At 34.4% G+C, this 20,564-nt stretch overlaps 3 protein-coding genes across 8 annotated transcripts; 2 read left to right on the top strand and 1 right to left on the bottom strand.

Moving 5' to 3' along the window:
- Positions 1-2,324: 2,324 nt before the first annotated feature.
- Positions 2,325-5,155, top strand: LOC124179067 (putative methyltransferase C9orf114 homolog). The gene is made up of 2 exons (XM_046563084.1): positions 2,325-4,277; positions 4,599-5,155. The coding sequence occupies exon 1, from the start codon at positions 2,501-2,503 to the stop codon at positions 3,719-3,721; it is 1,221 nt and encodes a 406-aa protein (XP_046419040.1). The 5' UTR covers positions 2,325-2,500; the 3' UTR covers positions 3,722-4,277; positions 4,599-5,155.
- Positions 3,947-6,406, bottom strand: LOC124179070 (ribulose-phosphate 3-epimerase). Its single transcript, XM_046563090.1, has 4 exons — positions 5,956-6,406; positions 5,712-5,819; positions 4,865-5,086; positions 3,947-4,170 (listed from the first exon to the last, which is right to left on the bottom strand). The coding sequence occupies exons 1-4, from the start codon at positions 6,190-6,192 to the stop codon at positions 4,060-4,062; spliced, it is 678 nt and encodes a 225-aa protein (XP_046419046.1). The 5' UTR covers positions 6,193-6,406; the 3' UTR covers positions 3,947-4,059.
- Positions 6,407-7,129: 723 nt separating this feature from the next.
- On the top strand, positions 7,130-12,755 carry LOC124179069. 6 transcript variants are annotated; one of them, XR_006869939.1, is made up of 6 exons: positions 7,142-7,321; positions 7,442-7,593; positions 7,704-7,921; positions 8,208-8,653; positions 9,072-9,352; positions 10,426-12,755. XR_006869939.1 is itself a non-coding variant. In XM_046563088.1 (5 exons), exons 2-5 carry the CDS (start codon positions 7,523-7,525, stop codon positions 9,252-9,254), a joined length of 918 nt encoding a protein of 305 aa, XP_046419044.1. In that variant the 5' UTR covers positions 7,130-7,202; positions 7,442-7,522; the 3' UTR covers positions 9,255-12,755. The 6 variants fall into 6 exon arrangements, 3 of the variants coding, with proteins under 3 accessions (XP_046419044.1, XP_046419043.1, XP_046419045.1); XR_006869941.1 differs by having other exon boundaries at positions 10,412-12,755; XR_006869940.1 differs by having other exon boundaries at positions 9,430-12,755.
- The last annotated feature ends 7,809 nt before the right edge of the window (positions 12,756-20,564 follow it).

Genomic DNA, 20,564 nt, shown 5'->3' with positions numbered 1-20,564 from the left:
AGGTCAGATCATCGAATAGTATAAACTACGCTTAGGCTAATAGAATACGGCCATCTGGTAGAAAGAGATAGCCACTGGTGACGGTCACCCTCCGTCTCTATCTATTCAGGAGCGTAGAAATATGATATAGAGAAAAAACAATTGACCCCCACCTCGTTCTCTCCGTCTAAATTACATATGGGCTATTCCGCGTCAACTGGATCAGTCATCTCTCAGATATTTTTTTAATTTGGCATGTGGATTGTGTAGGGGGAGTTAGATTTTTGTGCCAAAGCGCGAATCTCATAATGCAAAATTCAATTCTTTATTAACAATAACAAATTAGACTCCCATTTTTTTAAAAAATTCATAACTTCGGCAAAAAATTAGATACAATATTTTTTTTTTTCAAATCATGCGGAAAGCTCCATAGAATTTAAAAAAAAAATACGAAATGGTAAAAAAAAGTTGTTATCAATTGTTTATTTAACAATTAATTTTTCACAGATTTTTAAAACAGTGACTGACACGACCATAAAATTTTTTTTCAATTCTGACATGTTCCTTGAACTGTACTACAGCCTGTGAATTAATTCCAGAGGGGTGTTTTTCTTCGTTTTCGAGTAAAAAATCATTAAAGGTGTCGATGCGCATGAAGTCTCTACGTAATGGCGGGCGGCCGGTTGCCGTCCACCGCTAACCCGCGGTGGCGTCGCAGCGTTATTTTAGAGTCATTTTCACGATGTAGGACATGATTGGAGAATCAGAAAAAAATACTGTACCTTCACAAGGCCTGCTCAAAGCGATAAGTGAAGTTTCAAGAATGTGTTTTTCACCCTTTTTTTATTACAGAGATTCAAAATAACGGTTACACACCATGAGAGTGCACATAAATGATAATAATTACATAACTTGCTACTTATTTTAGTACTTATAATCACCTCCGAAGATATGTGGAAGCTGCGAAATGAACGCACTTACAATTATATATTTCATACAAATAAATCGCCTATTCTATGGATACAATCTATTAATCTTTGATCAAACTGGGCATTAAACTTAGAAATGTGAGCAAAAGTTTTCGTCATAACTTACATGGCTATCTTAGCGCATAGATTTACGGGTGAATGACTCATCAGAGGAAGAGCAAACCCTACATTCTACAGTTTTTATTGACAGAGGTAAAAATGAATGGAATCGTCGAGTGCCTTCAACCGTTATTGCTTGGTTCAATCGCGGCTTCAATAATTTTTCATGTTCTTCATGTTCGCTGTTGCTGCAGAAGTCAAATGCGATATTTTTGCTCGAAATTTATACTCGTTCAGAATAGTGCTTCACCCACCCAACAACCCTTCTGATTGGTTGAATTCCACTAATGGGGCTAACATAATGCAGGTGCAATTCAATGTACCTGACTTTAGCAAATCTATTTACCTGAATTTTATTATTTGACATTTGGTGACGTGTCTTCAGCTGATTGAAGAATAGAATGACCAAATGACCCCTTCGCGGAATCGAGGTGGTGACCCGGACTACCTGGATAATGAAGGATTTAGGTGACGCATGCACAGGTGCAGGTATTCCATATCCTGGAACAACACTTGACCTGTGTCCGTAATTCATGCGTGAATCATAATGCGTCATAACAAATTTTGAATCTCTGTAATAAAAAAAGGGTGAAAAACACATTCTTGAAACTTCACTTATCGCTTTGAGCAGGCCTTGTGAAGTTACAGCATTTTTTTCAGGTTCTCCAATCATGTCCTACATCGTGAAAATGTCTCTAAAATAACGCTACGACGCCACCGCGGGTTAGCGGTGGACGGCAACCGGCCGCCCGCCATTACGTAGAGACTTCATGCGCATCGACACCTTTAATGATTTTTTACTCGAAAACGAAGAAAAACACCCCTCTGGAGTTAATTCACAGGCTGTAATACAGTTCAAGGAACATGTCAGAATTCAAAAAAAATTTTTTGGTCGTGTCAGTCACTGTTTTAAAAATCTGTGAAAAATTAATTGTTAAATAAACAATTGATAACAACTTTTTTTTACCATTTCGTATTTTTTTTTAAATTCTATGGAGCTTTCCGCGTAATTTGAAAAAAAAAAATATTGTATCTAATTTTTTGCCGAAGTGATGAATTTTTGAAAAAATTGGAGTCTAATTTGTTATTGTTAATAAAAAATCGAATTTTGCATCATGAGATTCGCGCTTTGGCACAAAAATCTAACTCCCCCTACACAATCCACATGCCAAATTAAAAAAATATCTGAGAGATGACTGATCCGGTTGACGCGGAATCGCCCATATGTCGATGGGTAAAACCGTGGTAGGTAGTCGAGCGGGCTAGAGACCGCTTGTTTATCTACGGACCTTGCTATCACTACGCTGTCAACTTGGACTCTAACCTAAAATTAAGCCAATGTGTGACGCGTGTTGTCCGAGTAATAGAGAAGGAAAAGACTGGTTATAATGGTGGAAGAATTACACTTGTTAGGATAATTGTACCAACAAATAATGGCATCGGTCGTAGCACGTGGTAAGAGCTGGAAAGAGCACAACCGCCTACACAAGGAACAACGCAAAAAGTGGAGAGAAGAGAGACTAATAAAAAAAGTGAAGAAAGAAGAGAGCGAAAATCTTGCAGAAGAGATCAAAAAGTCAAACGAGTCTGAGAAAATATTGACAAAAAACGTATCCACTGTAAGTATCGCGGTGCCTGGTTCGATTCTGGATAACGCGCAGTCACCAGAATTGAGAACTTATTTAGCAGGTCAGATTGCGAGAGCAGCATGCATATATAAAGTTGATGAAGTAATCGTGTTTGATGATATGGGAGAAGTCTTAGAGGAAGAAAAAAAGAAACTGAGACATGATGAAATATTCGGAGAGGTCAGAGTCGGATGTTTGCAACTTGCTAGAATATTGCAATACCTAGAGTGTCCGCAATATCTGCGTAAATATTTTTTTCCCCTTCATAAAGACCTCCAGTACGCAGGAGTTCTGAATCCTTTGGACGCTCCACATCACTTAAGACAACAGGATGAGTCTGTGTTTCGTGAAGGCATCGTCACGAACAAACCTACAAAAGTTGGAAGAGGATCCCAAGTCAACGTTGGACTGCTCAACGACGTCACAATTGACAAAGTTCTGGCATCTGGTCTTAGGGTCACTGTTAAAATACCTGCTGAACAGAAAAACCCCAAAAAACTGAAAGGTATCGTTGTGCCTCCGAGTATGCCGAGAGCACACACAGGAACTTACTGGGGTTATAGTGTCAGAATAGCAAACAATTTGACACAAGTAATAACAAATAGTCCTTACAAGGAAGGTTATGATTTGACTATTGGAACTTCGGATAAAGGAACTTCTGCAGACCATGTCGCGTCAAATAGCCTTGCATACAATCATGTTCTCATTGTTTTTGGTGGCTTAACTGGGCTGGAAGCAGCCTTGGAAGCCGACCCCCTCTTGAATGAAGACGATCCATCTTTACTTTTCGACAAGTATTTGAATGTCTGTCCAGAACAAGGGTCCCGAACGATAAGAACTGAGGAAGCTATATTAATATCGCTGGGTGAATTGAGGAATAAGTTACTGCCAAAAAATCCTCCGTTAGCAAATCCTCAATTTCAAAATGACCCTCAAGCTGCCGGGAATAATTTAGTACCAAGAAAAAAAATGAAGACAGAAAATCCAACAGTATACAGCTCCGATTCCAGCGATTCATCCGACTAAAAGATGAGGTTGAAGTTTATCGAAACTTAATGTAATGAAACATTTCCAAAAAATCACTGTTTCGCAACTTTAGAATGACTTCAAAGGAATTGAGTTTGGAAAATATAACTGTTCTACATAATTATGTTAATGTGACTGATTTCAACCTTGCAGATAAGGATTACTTGAAAATTGCAGAAGAACAATTAGCTGAAAGCAAGATGACCAAATGATTTTCTCTGATGCTTGAACTTTATCATCATGTTTTTAATAGTATAAAAAGTATATACATAAATTGGAATAAAATAACGATGAATCATTCAAAGCCTCTTAGTGTATGGGTATTTGTCAATTTTTTTCTAATGCTTGTCCAATACAGCAGTTACTGTTTCTTTTAAAGATGCCATCACTTTCGTAGGATTTTCAGCACCTATCACTGCAGTTCCAGAAACTATCATATTAGCACCAGCCTGCAATTTGGAAACAATTTTCTTATAATGATGAAATTAAACTTTGGCGATGATAGAAAAATAGATTATTGGCATGGATGAGGCGAATGCTGTCGCAACAAAATGAGGTTAATATGTTTATCTAGAGTGCGATAAGGGTCTACTCTACAATTTCTTCAGCTGCTTGAGTCTGCCAAATAGTATTTTATCACATAATTAGCTTTATGAAATAAAAGTTTTATGTTACACAAATGGAATATTCATCTATACTTAGGCAGCAATGTTTTAGATATAATTTTTCTATCTGAGTAAAACAGAAAATAATGTGGGAACCATAACATAAATAAAAAAAAGCCCTCAACACCAACAAGTACAAATATTTTTCAAGTTCTTCAATTATTTCAATACTTGCATAATTTATTTGTTATCATATTCGCTAATTTTTACAGATTTGTAACAACTCTAACCAACGGAAGACCAATATTATTATTAATGCAATCGAGTGCTTACTAAGGCAATAGGTAATTAAAAATGTTCAAGAGACAATTTTTGCAATTCTGCAAGGATAACAAGCAGCAAAATGGATCTGAACGGAAATTATTATACTCCCATCCCATCCATGGTTACAAGGATACATGGAACCAGTTAGTATACTATTTAGTACATTGTTTATCATGATCCTAGTTTGATATTCAGAATGAACATTGGAAGTTACCTCTGCACAAGAGTGTATGGTGTTTAGCCCAACTCCTCCATCGACTTCAATGTCCAAAGTGGGGTAATTATTTCTGAGCCATCGAACTTTATTCATCATTGGTTCCATAAACTTTTGACCACCAAAACCAGGTTCGACAGTCATGATGAGCACCATATCTGCCATGTCTATGTAATCGACCACAACGTTTACTGGAGTTCCAGGTTTCAGAGCTATCCCAACCTTTATAACATAAATTGTCAGCTTCCGTCAGTATTATTTAAATTAAATGTTTCTGATATGTTTAGTTAATTCACAAGTCAAGATTCTTTGTGCTGAAATTCAAAGAAATTCAAGTAGAAGTACTGAGAAAAAAAGCACGCTATAAATCACATAAATGCAGAGGTATAGAAAACTATGTTAGTTTTCATTGTTCAGTTTTGTTCCATTGATTTGAGAATGCGTCGAAAATATAATGAATATTGTGCCAATAAATACAGCCCAAGAGACTAGATGGCACTGCTCCACATTTCAATGTTATTGTCACTGTTAGTTACTAATTACTTTTGCAACAGGTTCTTTTTCAAAAAATTTAACTACAAATTATTTTTGCACTAGGTAATCGAAAATTCAATCAACCATCAGTCCTCTTGTTAGAATAGATGAATCTTATAAGAATCAAAAAGTCAATAGAACGGCTGGTTGAATTTATTAAATTACTCATTACAAATATTATTAGCAATTACATATTTTTTTATCTACAATTCTGACAACATTACTGGGAGCCATGCGTAATCGAACTTGTACATCGTACAAATTTAAATATTTAAAATTTTATTACATGCCTTCTTTAAGTATTGACACATACCTTCATTCCTGTCTCTTTAATTTTTCTACAAACTGATGGCACATCAATAACAGGTTCAACATGAAAAGTGTATTGATCTACACCGGCATCTGACATGGGCAAAATCCACTGGAAAGTAATAAAATTTTGTACAAGCCGAAAGTAAGTGATATTGAGTGAAACGAACATTTTTCATGAAATGGTAATTGTTTAGCTCTCATGCACTTGTTTTTTTTTTTTTTATAGAGATTTAAGTTTGAGGTACCTTTTCGGGCTCCGAAACCATCATATGGGTCTCAAAGAATGCGTTTTTTATTTTATTTCGTAAACATTTGACCAACGGATGACCAAATGTAAGGTTAGGAACAAAATGACCATCCATTACGTCTAGATGCAGATAATCCGCACCGCTATCCAACAGACGTTGAGATTCGGTGTACAAATCCGACAAATCCGCATTTAAGATAGATGGGCCAATTTTGGCGGATAAAATCTTGGCCATGTTCTAAGAAAATATATCTGTTTGACTAGACTCCAATCGTGGTTGTCCGTTAACTGTGGCCTAAGTGCCCAAGAGTGCAATCCAACGGTATATGGCCATGGCCTTTGGAACCGGCAACAAGTCGTCGATTGCAGTATGCACATACATACCTATGTGTATACATAAATATGCGATTATACTTTCTTGATTATGTTTTGAAATGATTAGTTAAGTTGATTCCACCTCGGTTTTCTTTTGCCATTCTGGCCTATGTATATACGCATTAACAAGTGAAATGGAGTCATTGGTAATGCGGATAATGAGAAATGTAAAAAAATTGAGATTTCGTTGCCTTTCGAACTTTGAATCATATTTATATTGGGACGGATGATAAAGTTTCCATATTCATGTACGCTCATCTGCCATAATATGTCTCTATTTACAGTGGATAAAGAATGACGGACAAAAAAAGTGAAAAACGCCCGAAGCCGCTTTCTGATTAATCTAAGTACTGTATTCAAACGACGTTTGTCAGTTGTCTCTGACATTCATATGAGTTTGTCACTTTTCCACAAAGCCTTGTGTACGGAAACGATCATTAATTAGGAAATATTTTGGCAACAGATATCGCAGTCTAACCATTAGATTTGTCCAAAACGTCTCTTAGAACTTTCTACCTATATGCACGGACGCAGGAGCGAATGGGGGACCACAGTTGTCACAGGTGATTGCAGGTAGCGCACAATTGTTGGTTTACTTTGCCGCGAAATTCCGGTGTTCTAAAATGAAAAAGTATTTTGTTTGGTCAATTGAAAACTTTAAACAGGTTAATTTGCGACGGTGCTTTTCTCCAAGTTCGGCTTCCGTCGCCATCCCGACACACCGACGTGCACCGTTGACGTTGTGTGAGATGCGCGCAAGCTGCTAGGGAAGGGGTACTTTTTACTCGCTTTCTGGCAGCACTGCCAGAAGTGTCTGTCTCTTCTTACTGTGCCGCTTGTTCACCTTTTCTGTGGCAAGCATTGTGAACGGTATACATGATATAATATACATATTTATATATATATATCAGATGTCACACGGGTGTTAAATATTGATTAACCGTAAAAATGGCGTGAAAATTCAAAAGCAAATTTGAAATGTGCCGACAGTGAGTGTTTGCAAGTTAATTAAGCTAGATATGTTTGAATTACTACGATATAATTCCACGAAAATAGAATCAGATTTATTAATTACACTTGAATTTTGAATAATTTTGTCTATAAAATAGTGTCATCTCGGTAGTCGCTGCATCCTTTCAGGCGTCTACCGTAGTTACATTGCCAATTTAACGGAAATACTGGATCCCTAGATGAAAATGATGATATCAAAAGTTGGTCTGTTCTTATGGATGAATAGTAGGGAAAATCCTGTAGTAAATTTGTAAGTAGATACAAAAATTTAAATATCTTTGCTCACCAATTAATTATCAATATTATTCTCGACAGAGAAAGGCCAGTGTCTGGTCTATTAATATCATTTTGAAAGTATAGACAGCACCGCATATTGAAGGATTTCCAAATCATGAAGATGCTGGCAAAGCGTATGTTCCCAAGTTTGATTACTTGCAGTTCTAAGGCTGCTGGCATCTTAGCACCTTTAACTATTCCTCCTGCACATATTGCTGCACTTTACTATTTCTGGCCAGAATTCTCACGAGATGTCGACAAGCGTTATTGCTCATGTTCTTGTTGGGACACCGTATTCAAGGGTAAGAAATTGGAAAGATTTTTCTTGGTCATGGCTCATGCATATTTTACTTTGACTATAGAAATACATGTCTCATTTGTCAAAACTTCAAATAACAAATAAATGTCATTTCTACTTATTTCCATTTTTTTGCATAAATATCTCTTGATCGGTAATTGTAAAACTAATTGAGTTATTTTAGTCAACCAATAGTAGAAAAAATTTCGTATTTTGAAATTTCAAGCACTTCCGAAATGAGAATGCCATCAGCCAATGCATACTTCCTTGTTTTAATTTTTTTTTTTCAGGCTCCTATGAATCTGGTGTTGCATCTTACAAGCATATGTATTTTAATGCCACTGCTAATACCATAAAAATATGGTTTATGATAGTAGTTGGTATAATTATATTTTACGAAAGTGTGAAAGATTTAGCATGGCTAGCTATGCAATGTCGTCTGAGATTTAGAATGTTGATACTTTTTGGAACTGCAGTGTTTTCTCATTACTATTCATGGTGGGTGTACATAAATTATTGGAATGACGAGTTTTATTCCCAGTGGTATCATCAATTGTTTTTCACTGCTACCGAATTATTGTCAACAATTCTGGTTGTTCATTTGGCTGATGCAAAAAATCCAATCACACATAGAAAAGCATTTGGCATCGCTGCTATTGCAATCATGCATATTTTAGCTGGTAGTTGGGACCAGTTCATCACCAATGTTGTTAGAGGAGAGGGATATTCCCATCAGGTAAATAAAAATCTCATCTATCTTTGATAACTTTTATTTTCAATGATGATAAAAATGTGTTACTAATTATTGTAAATTAAATAAGATTTCTCAACTCCCAATCATGTAAAACAGTTAGTTATATCAATTTAAATTGCACTTGGTCTTTACAGACCTTGACTTGATTTCATAAATTTATGAAATTTTTTATCAGTTTCTCTATTTGCTCAAATTATTTACTTGCATTTTCTAAATCGCGTGTTATTAAACATAGTGCATAATCAGCTTATTCAATAGTAAAAAATAATTTTTAGTTAGGGAAAAACCTGAATTATGCTTCAAAACACCTGCGATTCTCAAGCAATTTCTCAAGCATAGACATTCTGTTCAAGGCTTGTTACAGTGCATTGTTGAAGTAAAAGGTTCACATAATTAACAGGTAATTCGGGATCTGGGGTTCATGATTCCTGATATTCTTCATGTTGCCATCCCTCTATGGTCTGTAGAATGGCGCAATGCCTATGGCCTACCTGGAGCTGGATCCAGTCAGAATATCAGACGTGATCTCACGTGTATTTCAGGAATGGTTATAATCGGATTATGTTTTTGTGCTGCTCTGTGATATGCAAAGCGATGAGTTAGTAATCAAAATAAACATGAGCAGCTGCTTAGTGCTTATCTTAAAAGCATAGCAATGAATGGAACTTTGGATTATAACAGGTATTACTTCTGTTTTACATTGATCTAATCTTCCAAATCTTTGTTTCTATATTTCAACCGCTGACAACATCTTACAGATTCAGGTGGTCCATCAAATTTGTTTGGGTGAATTTTAACCAATGAACTTTCATCAAAATCTGTGACAATTTGGACAGCTCTGTATCTCAACGAGAAATTGTGCTTTTAAAAATGTTTTTTTTTTTTTGTCAAAATTGTCATTATTGGTAGTGAAAATGTTCAGGGGCCACTATTGCGATATTTCAAACCGTTACAGACCAACGAATTTGAAGATATTTTATTTAAGAACGGACACGACTGTAGCCATATGAGATTTTGCGTCACGGAGCGGTAAAGTTTGGTACAACTAGTACTAACAATACACCTTAAATTCTTATAGAATTTTTATTGTTGAATATTTGCTGGACTTAAAAAAAAAATTATAACTCGATGTATTGTAAAAATGGACGTTATTCAAAGGAAAAATAAAATTTTCAGTATTGGCACCATTTTTAGTTGACAATGAGATACAGAGTCGTAGTTTGACACAGTGACAGGGATCATTGGTTTTGTGAATCATGAGTGGAGAATCATTTAGGTAATTGGACATAAAAATTTAGTACAATCAACCAATGCCGATTTTATCAATTTGAATGAGTAACCTCTTTGTGTATCACAAAAAGCGACAGAGAAGTTTTTATTTAGTGTGGTAAATTTTGTTGTCAGCTGTTGTTCACCATGTACATTGTTTAGTTAGTATTTGTAACTGTGACACAACTCAAGTTTACTATTTCTTTGTATCATGTGTTGCATATTGTATTGTGTTGTCAAGTAAAATTGATTCGAGGTTGAAGTTTTAAACATTAATGTAACGGAATACTGAAAAAAATTGTTGTTTCGCACGTTTAGATTGTGTTTGAAAGAATTAAGTTCTCAATATTAACATTTTGCATCATTACTGTTTACTAAATTTCACAAAATTCTGCAGCTGCGAAATAACAAATTTTCTACAAAATGCATCGTTACAATAATAAATAACTTCAATCTTACAAATTAATTGAGTTTTTTGGATGCAGGGTGATTGTTTGATTCTCCAAGAAGGCAGCAAAAGAATTACGTACGTACCACAATTGAGATCAACCTAAAAGATATAATTATTTAGTTGTGTGGATCCAATGGTGAAGCTTATGAACCAGTATGTCTAATGATGAAACTATTGTATTAGACTCTTGTTGAAGTTCGCGCTTTTTCAAAATCGCAATCTACAATACAGTGGGAATTTAATTATTTTCGAATTCGACCTAAAATTAAAGTGGGTATCGAGTGTGGATTCCCTAATGTCCAACCAGTAAAAAGACAGGGAAACTCCGGAATTCAGATTCAGTGAGTACTTTTCTTTTCTGAGTCGACTTATGAACGTCTTCCACCATATCAATGGTATTCTCAATATTAAGTACGTAAATCGAATCCTATGTATCAAAATTTATTTCAACAGCACATACTTATTCACGAGTATTCAATATTGGCAAATAAACCTTACTATTGGGCCACTTTAGATAACGATGGAGGTAATTGTTGCTAGATCTGACAAAATGACTCAGCCTTCTGACATGAGAACTGAATACGAATTTGGACTCTGTTAAAAGCTATACTTAAGGGGATTGTCTAGTGTAATGGCTGTATTTTTAAAGGTTTTTTGGATATTTTTTTAAGATACAACTTTGAAATAAAATTTCTCATAGTTTTTACGTTCTATTTATTGACATTTAAACAAACTTTGTACATTTTTTGGAGACGAAATAGTGAATATAACCTAAAATAGCCCGATAGGATCTTATGTAAAAAAATTTAGACAGGATATATCAAAAAGCACTAGACCGATCCTATTCAAACTTTTACAGCATCTTTATTATACCTATACTTATAGCCTCAACTAGGATAATCATGATGACTTTGATAATTTGTTTTACGAGCTAAACAAATTGATCAAAAACTACAAATCCAATATTTTTTCATAAAATATAAACCACCAAAGCAATCATGATTATCCTAGTTCACGCGATAGGTATAGATACAATAAAGTGCTGTAAAAATTTGAGTAGAATCGCTCCAGTGCTTTTAGAGATATCATGTCTACACTTTTCTTACATACGTTCCTATCGGGCGGTATACATTAGGTTATGAGAAGTTTTATTTCAATGCTTCGACTTAAACAAACCCCCAAAAAATCGTTAAAAAAAAACAGCCTTCACATTAGACGACCCCCTTAACTTTGAAAGTTGGTAGCTCTTAGTATATGAACCAAAAAAAGCAGTGAAATATCGCTGATTAGTTATTGTATACAATGCAAGATCTCTTGATGTGAGAGTGTTGCTACCAGTGGTTACGTTTTAATAACCTGAAGGAACTAATATTGTGTTCGAGTTTGAGCATTAGTCTCAATAGGTCGTATTTTGACCAAAGAGTTAAGGAGTGTTAAGGAGTTATATACGAGTAGACGGCTGAAAAGGGGTTGAATTTTGAAAATTCATATCTCGACAACCAATTATTCATCAAGTCAATCGAACTCTGCTTTATACAAAAGTATGTAGACAGTCATCATTTATCACGAGCAAACTATTTGACGTTATTGTCAATAAAAATACTTGATCTACGTAATTTTTAATAAAACAGACTCCGATCGAATTGAACAATTGGTTGTCGAGAGGTAAATTCCCAAAACATACCTATATTTTCAGCCATCTATTTGTCTACACCCCCTTAAGACAGTTCACCCTAGGCATATCTTTTTGCTCAATCTAGAAGCTCGAAGTAGTTCAGGGTTAATTACAGTTTTTTATACTTGCCGACTCATCAACTATGGTCATAATTTAATTGAATTCGGTCACTGCAGAAAACTATTGTCTCCCTATGGTTTTCTCATCCGTTTGTCCTGCAAATAAATCTCTGGTCAACAAATCTTACAATCAATAGCATGTTGATCATCCATAATTTGATAGAATTTTTTATAGTACATATTTTATAATACGTTAATTCACCAAGGTAATTGATATTATAGTTATAGATGAGACTAGATATTTTATCGGTTTAAAATATCTTAAATCATACTATAGGTTGTTTTAATTGTTAGACTATAGTGCGATCAAACAGCATAAATTAATCACGTTGATTTTTTTTACTTCGATCTTACTTATTCATTCATTTTTCGTAGTGTTCAAGGAATGTCAGTAAGAAATTCATGTTAAACATATTTTTTTAATTTTTCGCTACTTGAATAGTGCATTTTCAAAAACGTTAAAACGCAATTTGTATTTACAGATATGTAAATCACTCAAAGAATTATAAAATTATTGAACATTCATACTGATAAAATCGTGAACACAAACAATTTATTTGACAAAGTCGTTCAATTACCGTTTAAGTTACTGTTGCAAATTTTGTAAGAGGCTATATTAATTCCCATGTATATTTATTGTAGTACAGTAGCATTTACGTACAAATGAAACAGGTAAAGACTAGTTTAGTACAGATATTTTTTAGTATAACTCATTAAAAATTTACTCTCTGTTTATACTTTTTATTGCGAAATAAATTTAGCTTTAGTTGAAACCTTGCGAGAACGATGTAGTCAGTATTTACCGACTGAAGGAAATGTCGCTTCATTTGAGTGCTATAGAAAATGCATGCTCAACAAAAGTATCGAAAAGTATTTCTGCTTCATGCAAAAAAATAAAAAAGGCTGGGAAATGTTTTCATAAAGTGAGTAGTACATAATAGAATTACAGGAATAGATTTTTTGACATTATTGTTGCGTGAAAAAAACTTTTTTGGGGTACTTGTATTTCACATTGCATGTAGAATTGCGCGAACTGCGGTATTTTTACATCAGTGACGTTTATGTTTTGATAAAATTCAAAATAAATGACATTCAACGCGGTCGGTAAACATTGACTCTAGCGTCCGCTTAAAAGACTGTGGGGTGTACAGTCAGGTTGAAAAAGTGTTGACACAAAAACGTGATGAAACAAAGCTTTAGATAGTGTCACTGAAGCTATTTTAGTTACATTCAACTGTAAAAAATGAAATGGAAGAATGGAAATGTTAAAACACTGAAATTCAACTATAAACAACTCATTATTTTAACTACACCATAGAAACCTCATTATTCTACTCTTTTTTCGCCGAAAAATCTGTATTACATTTCTAATTCCAATTAGCTGACTATTCCAATAACTGACTTTATCCGTAAATGGATTCTCCACATATCGTCTAATAATGAGTAAAATTGTGATGAATTGTATACATCTTTTTTCTTGCCATCTGACAAACTCAAGAAAGAATATGTCTCAGACAATTTGCAAGGCATTCATTTACGAATAAAATGAGTTATTTGTCAATAGAGTCAAACAAATTACTTGGATTATTCGGTGAAAAAATAATGTGATAATGCAATTTCTCTGACGCTAATAACGCGGTGTTCACAATTGAAATTCAGTATTGAAACATTTTCATCTGGGTCACATAGACTTTTTGAATCTGATATAACTTCGTCAGCTTCAGTTGCCCTGTTTAACTTTCGTTTTCTTATATTTTTTAATAAAAGCCCTATACACGCATTAAATATTTTACGACCTTGTGACGTTAACATATCCAATCATCTTGCAATTTTAGAATGGCTACAACCGCAGCTATTCAGAAATAAGGTCTTAGTAAGGCCAATTTATTGTATTCCGCATATATAAACCTATACACCAATTTTAAAGTTGTGAAATAGCGTACCAAGTTGAACGTCCTAAAGTGTTTTTTTTTGTGCATATATTTGAGAAATTTACAATGTCAAAAGAACTCATTCTATTGCAGATCATGAACTGTGAACTAATAGTAAGTCGAAAAGACGTTTCAATTCTTTATATGACGTATTGATTATATTATTTTTATCTACGAATACAATATTTGAAGAAGAAGATATAATTATTAGGTACCTAAATATAAGGTGGTGCAGAAAAGCATATAGGATTTTATATACGAATTTGACTTTCCAGGTAACTTTTCGTGTTCAACGAAATGAACCAATCTCAATATCTGTCTTTTGTTTCTGCATGCAATAATTTTTTGAACCTGCATCCTTATTAGGATGGTCCTTAAAAAGGTAATTTTTGAATTTCGACTGACTCGCCCCTCAAATCAGTTCCAGATAATTAAAAAATAACGAACTCATTTTTTCAGATTCTTATATCAACTCTAAGCAGTCCCGAAAGAGGGTGGATTCCATTCAACCCTTTCAGGGGCACATCAAATCTGCCGAAGGGATTTAGATGAAATTTAGTATAGGAGGGTTTCTTAGGCTGCTGGTTACGAATCTGAACTCAAAATTTGCAAATTCAAAATGGCAGACGCAATATGGTGGAGCTAAATCCAAAAAGTCATTTGATTTGCGAAAAACTGTAATCGATCTGTAATCGAAATTCCAAAATTCTAAATGGTGGATCCAATATGGCAATATCAAGTGACTTGGGATTTTGGTCCACCATGTTGGATCGCCAATTTGAAATTAAAAATTTTGAGTTCAGATTCTCAACAAGTGACCCAAAAAACCTCACTATACCAAATTTCATCTAAATCAGTTTTCTAGATTTGATGCGTCTCTGAAAGGATTGAATGGGGAAATCCACCTTCTTGGGGACACGGGTTAAAGTTAAGATAAAAATGTGAAGAAATTAGGGAATTACTTTTCAATCATTTGGAGACGATTTGGGGGGTGAGCCGGTCGAAATTTGAAAATTATCTTTTTAAGGACCACCCTAATCCTCATGTACAGAAATGAATGAAAGAAGTTTTGGACTTTTGCTTTATTGAGAGTATCATTTCGTTCCAACGACAATACTCGAAAAATCACTGATTCTACGGATAGTTAGTAAGTTTAGAAAGAAGAGAAAGGGTACTTACTAAAAAAGCTCACCGTTTGGGTATTTTTAAAAATCCAGAAGCACAGGAGTTTGCACCAGTGAAAGAAAACCGTTTCAACTCAGAGTTTCTGTACTAATGCAGTTTTTAAACAAATTGCAAACAATATTTTCGAGGTGCAGAAATTTCATGTTAATAAATTATCGATGTCATCGGGTTTTGGAGTTTTGCAGTATTGGGAATGGAAATGCTAGGATCTGTGACATGTGGTGGCAAAAAATGTATTACTCTGACTGAGCCATGTTGAATTTTGAAACACCTCGTTTATCGTATCTTTTGCAGCATATTGATTCCATGTGAAAAAAGTTAAGCCTCATAATTTGCAAAAAGTTGCCGGTACTTTCCCATTCGCGTAATTAACCTGAAACTATAAGCTGATAATCGATCTTTCGACGCCAAATTGTTTAGTAATGCCCCTTTATTAGTTTCCAAAACTCGGCAAAACTCGATGACTTTTTCAACAGGCCAAAGATCAATAATTCACAGTTTGGGCCCAGATTTGAAAACAAAATCGAAAATAAAACGTTTAGAGTGGCATCATAAATAGTTCTAATATGAAAAATTCCGTACTTCGTTAACATCGGGGTTGTAAAATTCTGAATGAAAAAATAATACATTCACGATTAAATTAAATTTTTTAATGAAAATTTTTTTCCATAAAATAATTAAAATTAATGGCAATGGAAATGCTTCCTATCAAAAAATCAAAATTAATGATTAATGAAAATACCAATGCATTAAAAAGTTGATGCATTATTTACAACTCTAGTTAACATCATATTTTGTTAGTCAAATTTTGAATTCTGAATCAAATATCTTGTTTTCCAGGAAATCTCATCGGATAAATTAACATTTATTTACACTAAATTGTATCGGAAGTATCGCCGACTGGTATCTACTAATAACTTAGGATTTATAAGTGTATGTACACCTCCCGAGGTGGATTCTGACCGATTCAAGTCAACCCGTGTCGACTGCTGTGCAACACGGGTGGCTTTGAATCGGTCAAAATCCACTTTGGGAATTGTATATGGAAAGTTTCAAATCAAAACGTTACATAAATATTTATAGACGGATAACTTTTTATATGAATTTTCTGCACGTACGTATCTGAAGAGTCCCGCTTCAACTTTTAGCGCCAATTTCAGAGGTACGTGAAAATACTTGATAGATAGGTGGATTGTTTAGATATGAGAGATTGATATAATAGCTGTATTATGGTAGATGTTTACACACTTGATTGAATAATTTGACGGACGAATCGGACTTTGAAGGGCCGGATGGTATATTATAGGTACAAAAGAACTATACAACTCTTGAGAATCAACATCAAGTGTCTCGCGCAGTTGATTTAAACAATACAAACTGTTATGTTTCATGTGGATTTTATGTGTGATGTAGTATGAGAGTAGCAAAAAATGATTTTCTTCCCAATACAAGACGGCTATGAGAATTTTGAAAGTGCCTCTACGTATAATAATAACCGAAATTATTTATATCTATTATTGTTAATGAAAAATAGTTATGATTTGTATACATATAAGATTTAAATTGTGAACACGTTAGAGATTTGTTTTATATAGAACTTTGGAATGATGTACAGGCAGCTGTGCAATTGAATTTTTTATGTTTCATATATTTTATAGAAATTTCTTCGATTGTTTTTTTTTTTTTTTTCTTCATAGTACCTAAAGTAGTAATACGTAGTTAATAAATAGAATTAGAAATTTGTTACCAAAAATTACAACTGCTCTGTCGGAGTATCGGACTATTCAAGCTAAAGTGTAATCGGAACCTAAATCCCAAGTATTTGTTATTTTAAAAAACACACAGAAGTATACGAATATTATTTTATTTTTACAATAACCGTAAATACTCGTTTTTTTTTTTTTAGTATCACTTTAGGCTGACGAAGATTTACAATTTTAAATTCAACTGTACTCTAAACACTTATTACACTCACGAATTTCACTGCTCCATTGCCTGGTGAATCCCAATACTTCGTGTCGCTGGAAACTGTCGTAATATTTCGTAGGGGATAATATCACGAATGTCCGTTAAACGTTTAACGGGCGTAATATATAACGGCCTGTTATAATCTCCTGGTTTTATCATTTCGACTGTCACATTTACGCTGGTTATACGTTTCACAAGATAACAACAATGAAGACTAGATTATAACGGGCCATTATGTATTACGCCAGTTGAACGTTTAACGGATGTTCTTGAATTCGATGTCCTATCGAGAATTGAAGCATAATCTTTATCGGTAGCTACTCTGAATGTAACAGTAGCAGATTGTAACAAATAACGCACACTAATATGTTCGATACGATAAAACTAGAACAGTCGACAAAGAATTCTGTTATACGATTGTTATTAAATAAACGAGTATCTGTCGATCGGTTGATTACGAAAAATAGAACAGGTGCACTGAAATTTCAGTTTTAAACAAGACCTCGTGGTTTACGTGAAAATTACCGAAGGTCCTTCTACCGTTTAGATTGTACAATTTTAGACATAGGTAAACTGTTTGTAGTTCTAAACGTAACCGATTACTCGATACGTTCTAGATAATTACTGCATTTCAAAGATTTTCATAGTTTATTTTTAAATTTGAAATGACCTGTATAGTATTACTGTCATGGAGTGATAATAGTCATATCAGAAACGCGAAGTGCAATAATGAATATTTTACTTCAGTAATCCTTGTACAACAAGCATCTTAGTAATTTATTAATTCTCACGTGTAGTTTATTGTGAAAAAAAAAAAAATCGCTGAAAACTAAATAAACTTTGCAGCGATATTCGTTATGTTCTTCTTTGGTCAATACACCTCACCTGATACCTAGTTAACGATAAGCCATGTAGTAATTTTTGATTGATACGAATTTATTACATTTGTTATACAGTTCTTCGAAATAAACCAGTGTTTGCATTTTAGTCGCTCTGAGATGAGAGAAATCTATTATCATATTGTAATTTACAATTTTGTTTTTTCAATTATTCAATTAACGTCAAAACCAGAACTCCTTCGTCTAGATTTCTACAAGTTCTCTCTTGGCAATCCAACCGTTCAATCAAATTATTCTTACACTTTATCCAGCAAAGAATTCCTTCGCGTTTTTTTTTTGACCTTAATTGAATGTAATTCAGGTATTGAGAACAAATTTATTACATCCAGGTCAACTGTTGGTTTGAGTGGAAGCGAGTCATACGGTGTCATTCGATTCGACCTTGATCTCTTGTACCTCATCTCGAAAAAGGTGACCTCCGTAACATTGATGTTGCGATTTCTGGAATGGCTCTGTCTGGACTTCGTCCATATTTATAGTGGTGCTACATTTTCGGTTTGATGCAAAAAATAGTGCATTTTGATGAAAGTTTATACGGGAGAAACTGCGATGCAAAGAGCTCTTTAAAGAATCTCAATTTTATTTCGTGTCACCCAAGGATGATCAGAGTTTCACGGATACGTGTCCTTGAAAGCCTCGAATCAGGGTCCAAGGCTTATTGCTGGTACGCTTTCGACGGATATAAATTGTAAAAAATCGTCGCCCATAAACCTCACAACCGAATTTCGATCCTTTTCGAAATTCAACAGTACAGGTTGCCGGTAGATTTCCAAGTGCTTGTTTCCCGTAACCTTGAACCGTAACCTTTTTAACAGTGCTACGCAGGACTTGGTAATAGTTAAAATTAGTGACATTTTACTCGGTTGGTAACTGACTACGACATTCACTTGAAAATGATAAGACAGCAGAGTCAAAAGCGGGGGTAAAACAACATCCTTACTATGTGATAGGAATGAAACCCAGCAAATTTGAATAACGCAAGCTAATGTATCGTTAATTGGAATGGTTTTATAGTGGACAGTTTCAATATAATTAAACTGTGTTGTTTTTGATTTGATTTTAATGTTCGTGCCAAAAACGCGTCAGATAGATCGAAATTGAAAGGCAACAGATTCTTAGAGAGAAGAATTTCCCACATATACGTTCGAAAGAACATATGTAGGTAGATGCACTGCCGGCCAAAAGTTTGGGTACGTACACCAGTCAAAATTTCTTGCCGCACTAAAAGTTAGATAGCGAACTCAAAAATAAAGATAATCAAACGTTCTTCATTTTGCTTTTTTAGAAAATTCTATACAATTTTTTTGACCCTGGTACGTATTTTTGAACATGGCCGTATTTTGGCTATTTTTTAGCCGCCGGAAATTAACTCCGAGTCTCAGGGAAAACATTTTCCTCGGTTTTTTCTATGGTAAACGTAAAAGGATATCAAAACCTACATTTTCGTTTCTTAGAAAGCTTCGTACGATTTTTTCCGTCCCAATATTGCATTTTTAGCTGAAAAAAACATGTTTTAGAAAAAAAAAGCTGTAATTCAATAACTAGAGGGTTTCGGAGAAAATGTCAAGAAGGTAGAAAGTTGCTTACGTTCACACTGGAGTAGCCTGAATTTTTTCAGAATTTAGAAGAAAAATTTTTTTCAATAATTGGGTCTGGACTGATGAGTGGAGGGGCAATTTTTTGGTTCGAACTTGGAGAACCAGCGTCAGTTGAGTTGTTGTATCTCGAAAACTATCAAATTTAAGACTATATATTAAAAAGAAAAAACTTTAAGCATTTGAACTTACTTTTTTACGCAAAAAAAAAAAAGATATAATAAATCACGTCTCTCAACTCATCTGTACGAGTTTTTCGTTGTAAAAAAAATCGCATTTGTTCCGAACAGCCCATATTTATCGATACATTCATTTTTCGGGATAATTAGATACGACATGCCTTGATTACGTAAAGTAGTAATCATGCATCGTTTTTCAATACGAAGTTCTTTAGATTTAGTCAGTTTTACCCGTTAAAAGATTTCGGAGCAGGAAAAATTCAAATAAATTGTACCAAGTACTATTCATACATGAGACAGTCGGAACGAATCCAGAATACATACTTCGCGTGACTTCCATACGATGTAAACACGAAATCCAGATGCAAAATAAAACGAACTCTACGCGTAGTTGCAAGCTCACATTGAGTGTATGAAGGTAAACAATTGCTCAATATATCTTTTTTTTTTAATTCGTTTCGAACGTACTAACATTTTCAGCGACTGCGTGGTAAGAACTTCGTATTAAAATCACTGCAACACTACCAAGATAGACATTATTTGAACGCTCGTTGGTGTTGGTTCGGTACTTTTTCCTAAATATAGAACGCTTCACGATTTTCCGTACCATCTTTGACTGCAT

Source organism: Neodiprion fabricii, chromosome 3 (genome assembly GCF_021155785.1).
Source record: "Neodiprion fabricii isolate iyNeoFabr1 chromosome 3, iyNeoFabr1.1, whole genome shotgun sequence".
NCBI lineage: Eukaryota > Metazoa > Arthropoda > Insecta > Hymenoptera > Diprionidae > Neodiprion > Neodiprion fabricii.
The sequence above is the reverse complement of the archived record's forward strand: the minus strand, read 5'-3'. Positions and strand labels throughout refer to the sequence as shown.

What these genes read in the sequence shown, in the direction of transcription:
- LOC124179067 (XM_046563084.1), top strand. Translation starts at nt 2,501, where the DNA reads ATGGCATCGGTCGTAGCACGTGGTAAGAGCTGGAAAGAGCACAACCGC.
- LOC124179070 (XM_046563090.1), bottom strand. Translation starts at nt 6,192, where the DNA reads ATGGCCAAGATTTTATCCGCCAAAATTGGCCCATCTATCTTAAATGCG. An exon ending in TGGTTTCGGAGCCCGAAAAG is followed by an intron (nt 5,820 to 5,955) that starts GTACCTCAAACT and finishes ATTACTTTCCAG; the next exon opens with TGGATTTTGCCCATGTCAGA. An exon ending in TTAAAGAGACAGGAATGAAG is followed by an intron (nt 5,087 to 5,711) that starts GTATGTGTCAAT and finishes TATGTTATAAAG; the next exon opens with GTTGGGATAGCTCTGAAACC.
- LOC124179069 (XM_046563088.1), top strand. Translation starts at nt 7,523, where the DNA reads ATGAAAATGATGATATCAAAAGTTGGTCTGTTCTTATGGATGAATAGT. An exon ending in GAAAATCCTGTAGTAAATTT is followed by an intron (nt 7,594 to 7,703) that starts GTAAGTAGATAC and finishes TTGAAAGTATAG; the next exon opens with ACAGCACCGCATATTGAAGG. An exon ending in GAGAGGGATATTCCCATCAG is followed by an intron (nt 8,654 to 9,071) that starts GTAAATAAAAAT and finishes CATAATTAACAG; the next exon opens with GTAATTCGGGATCTGGGGTT.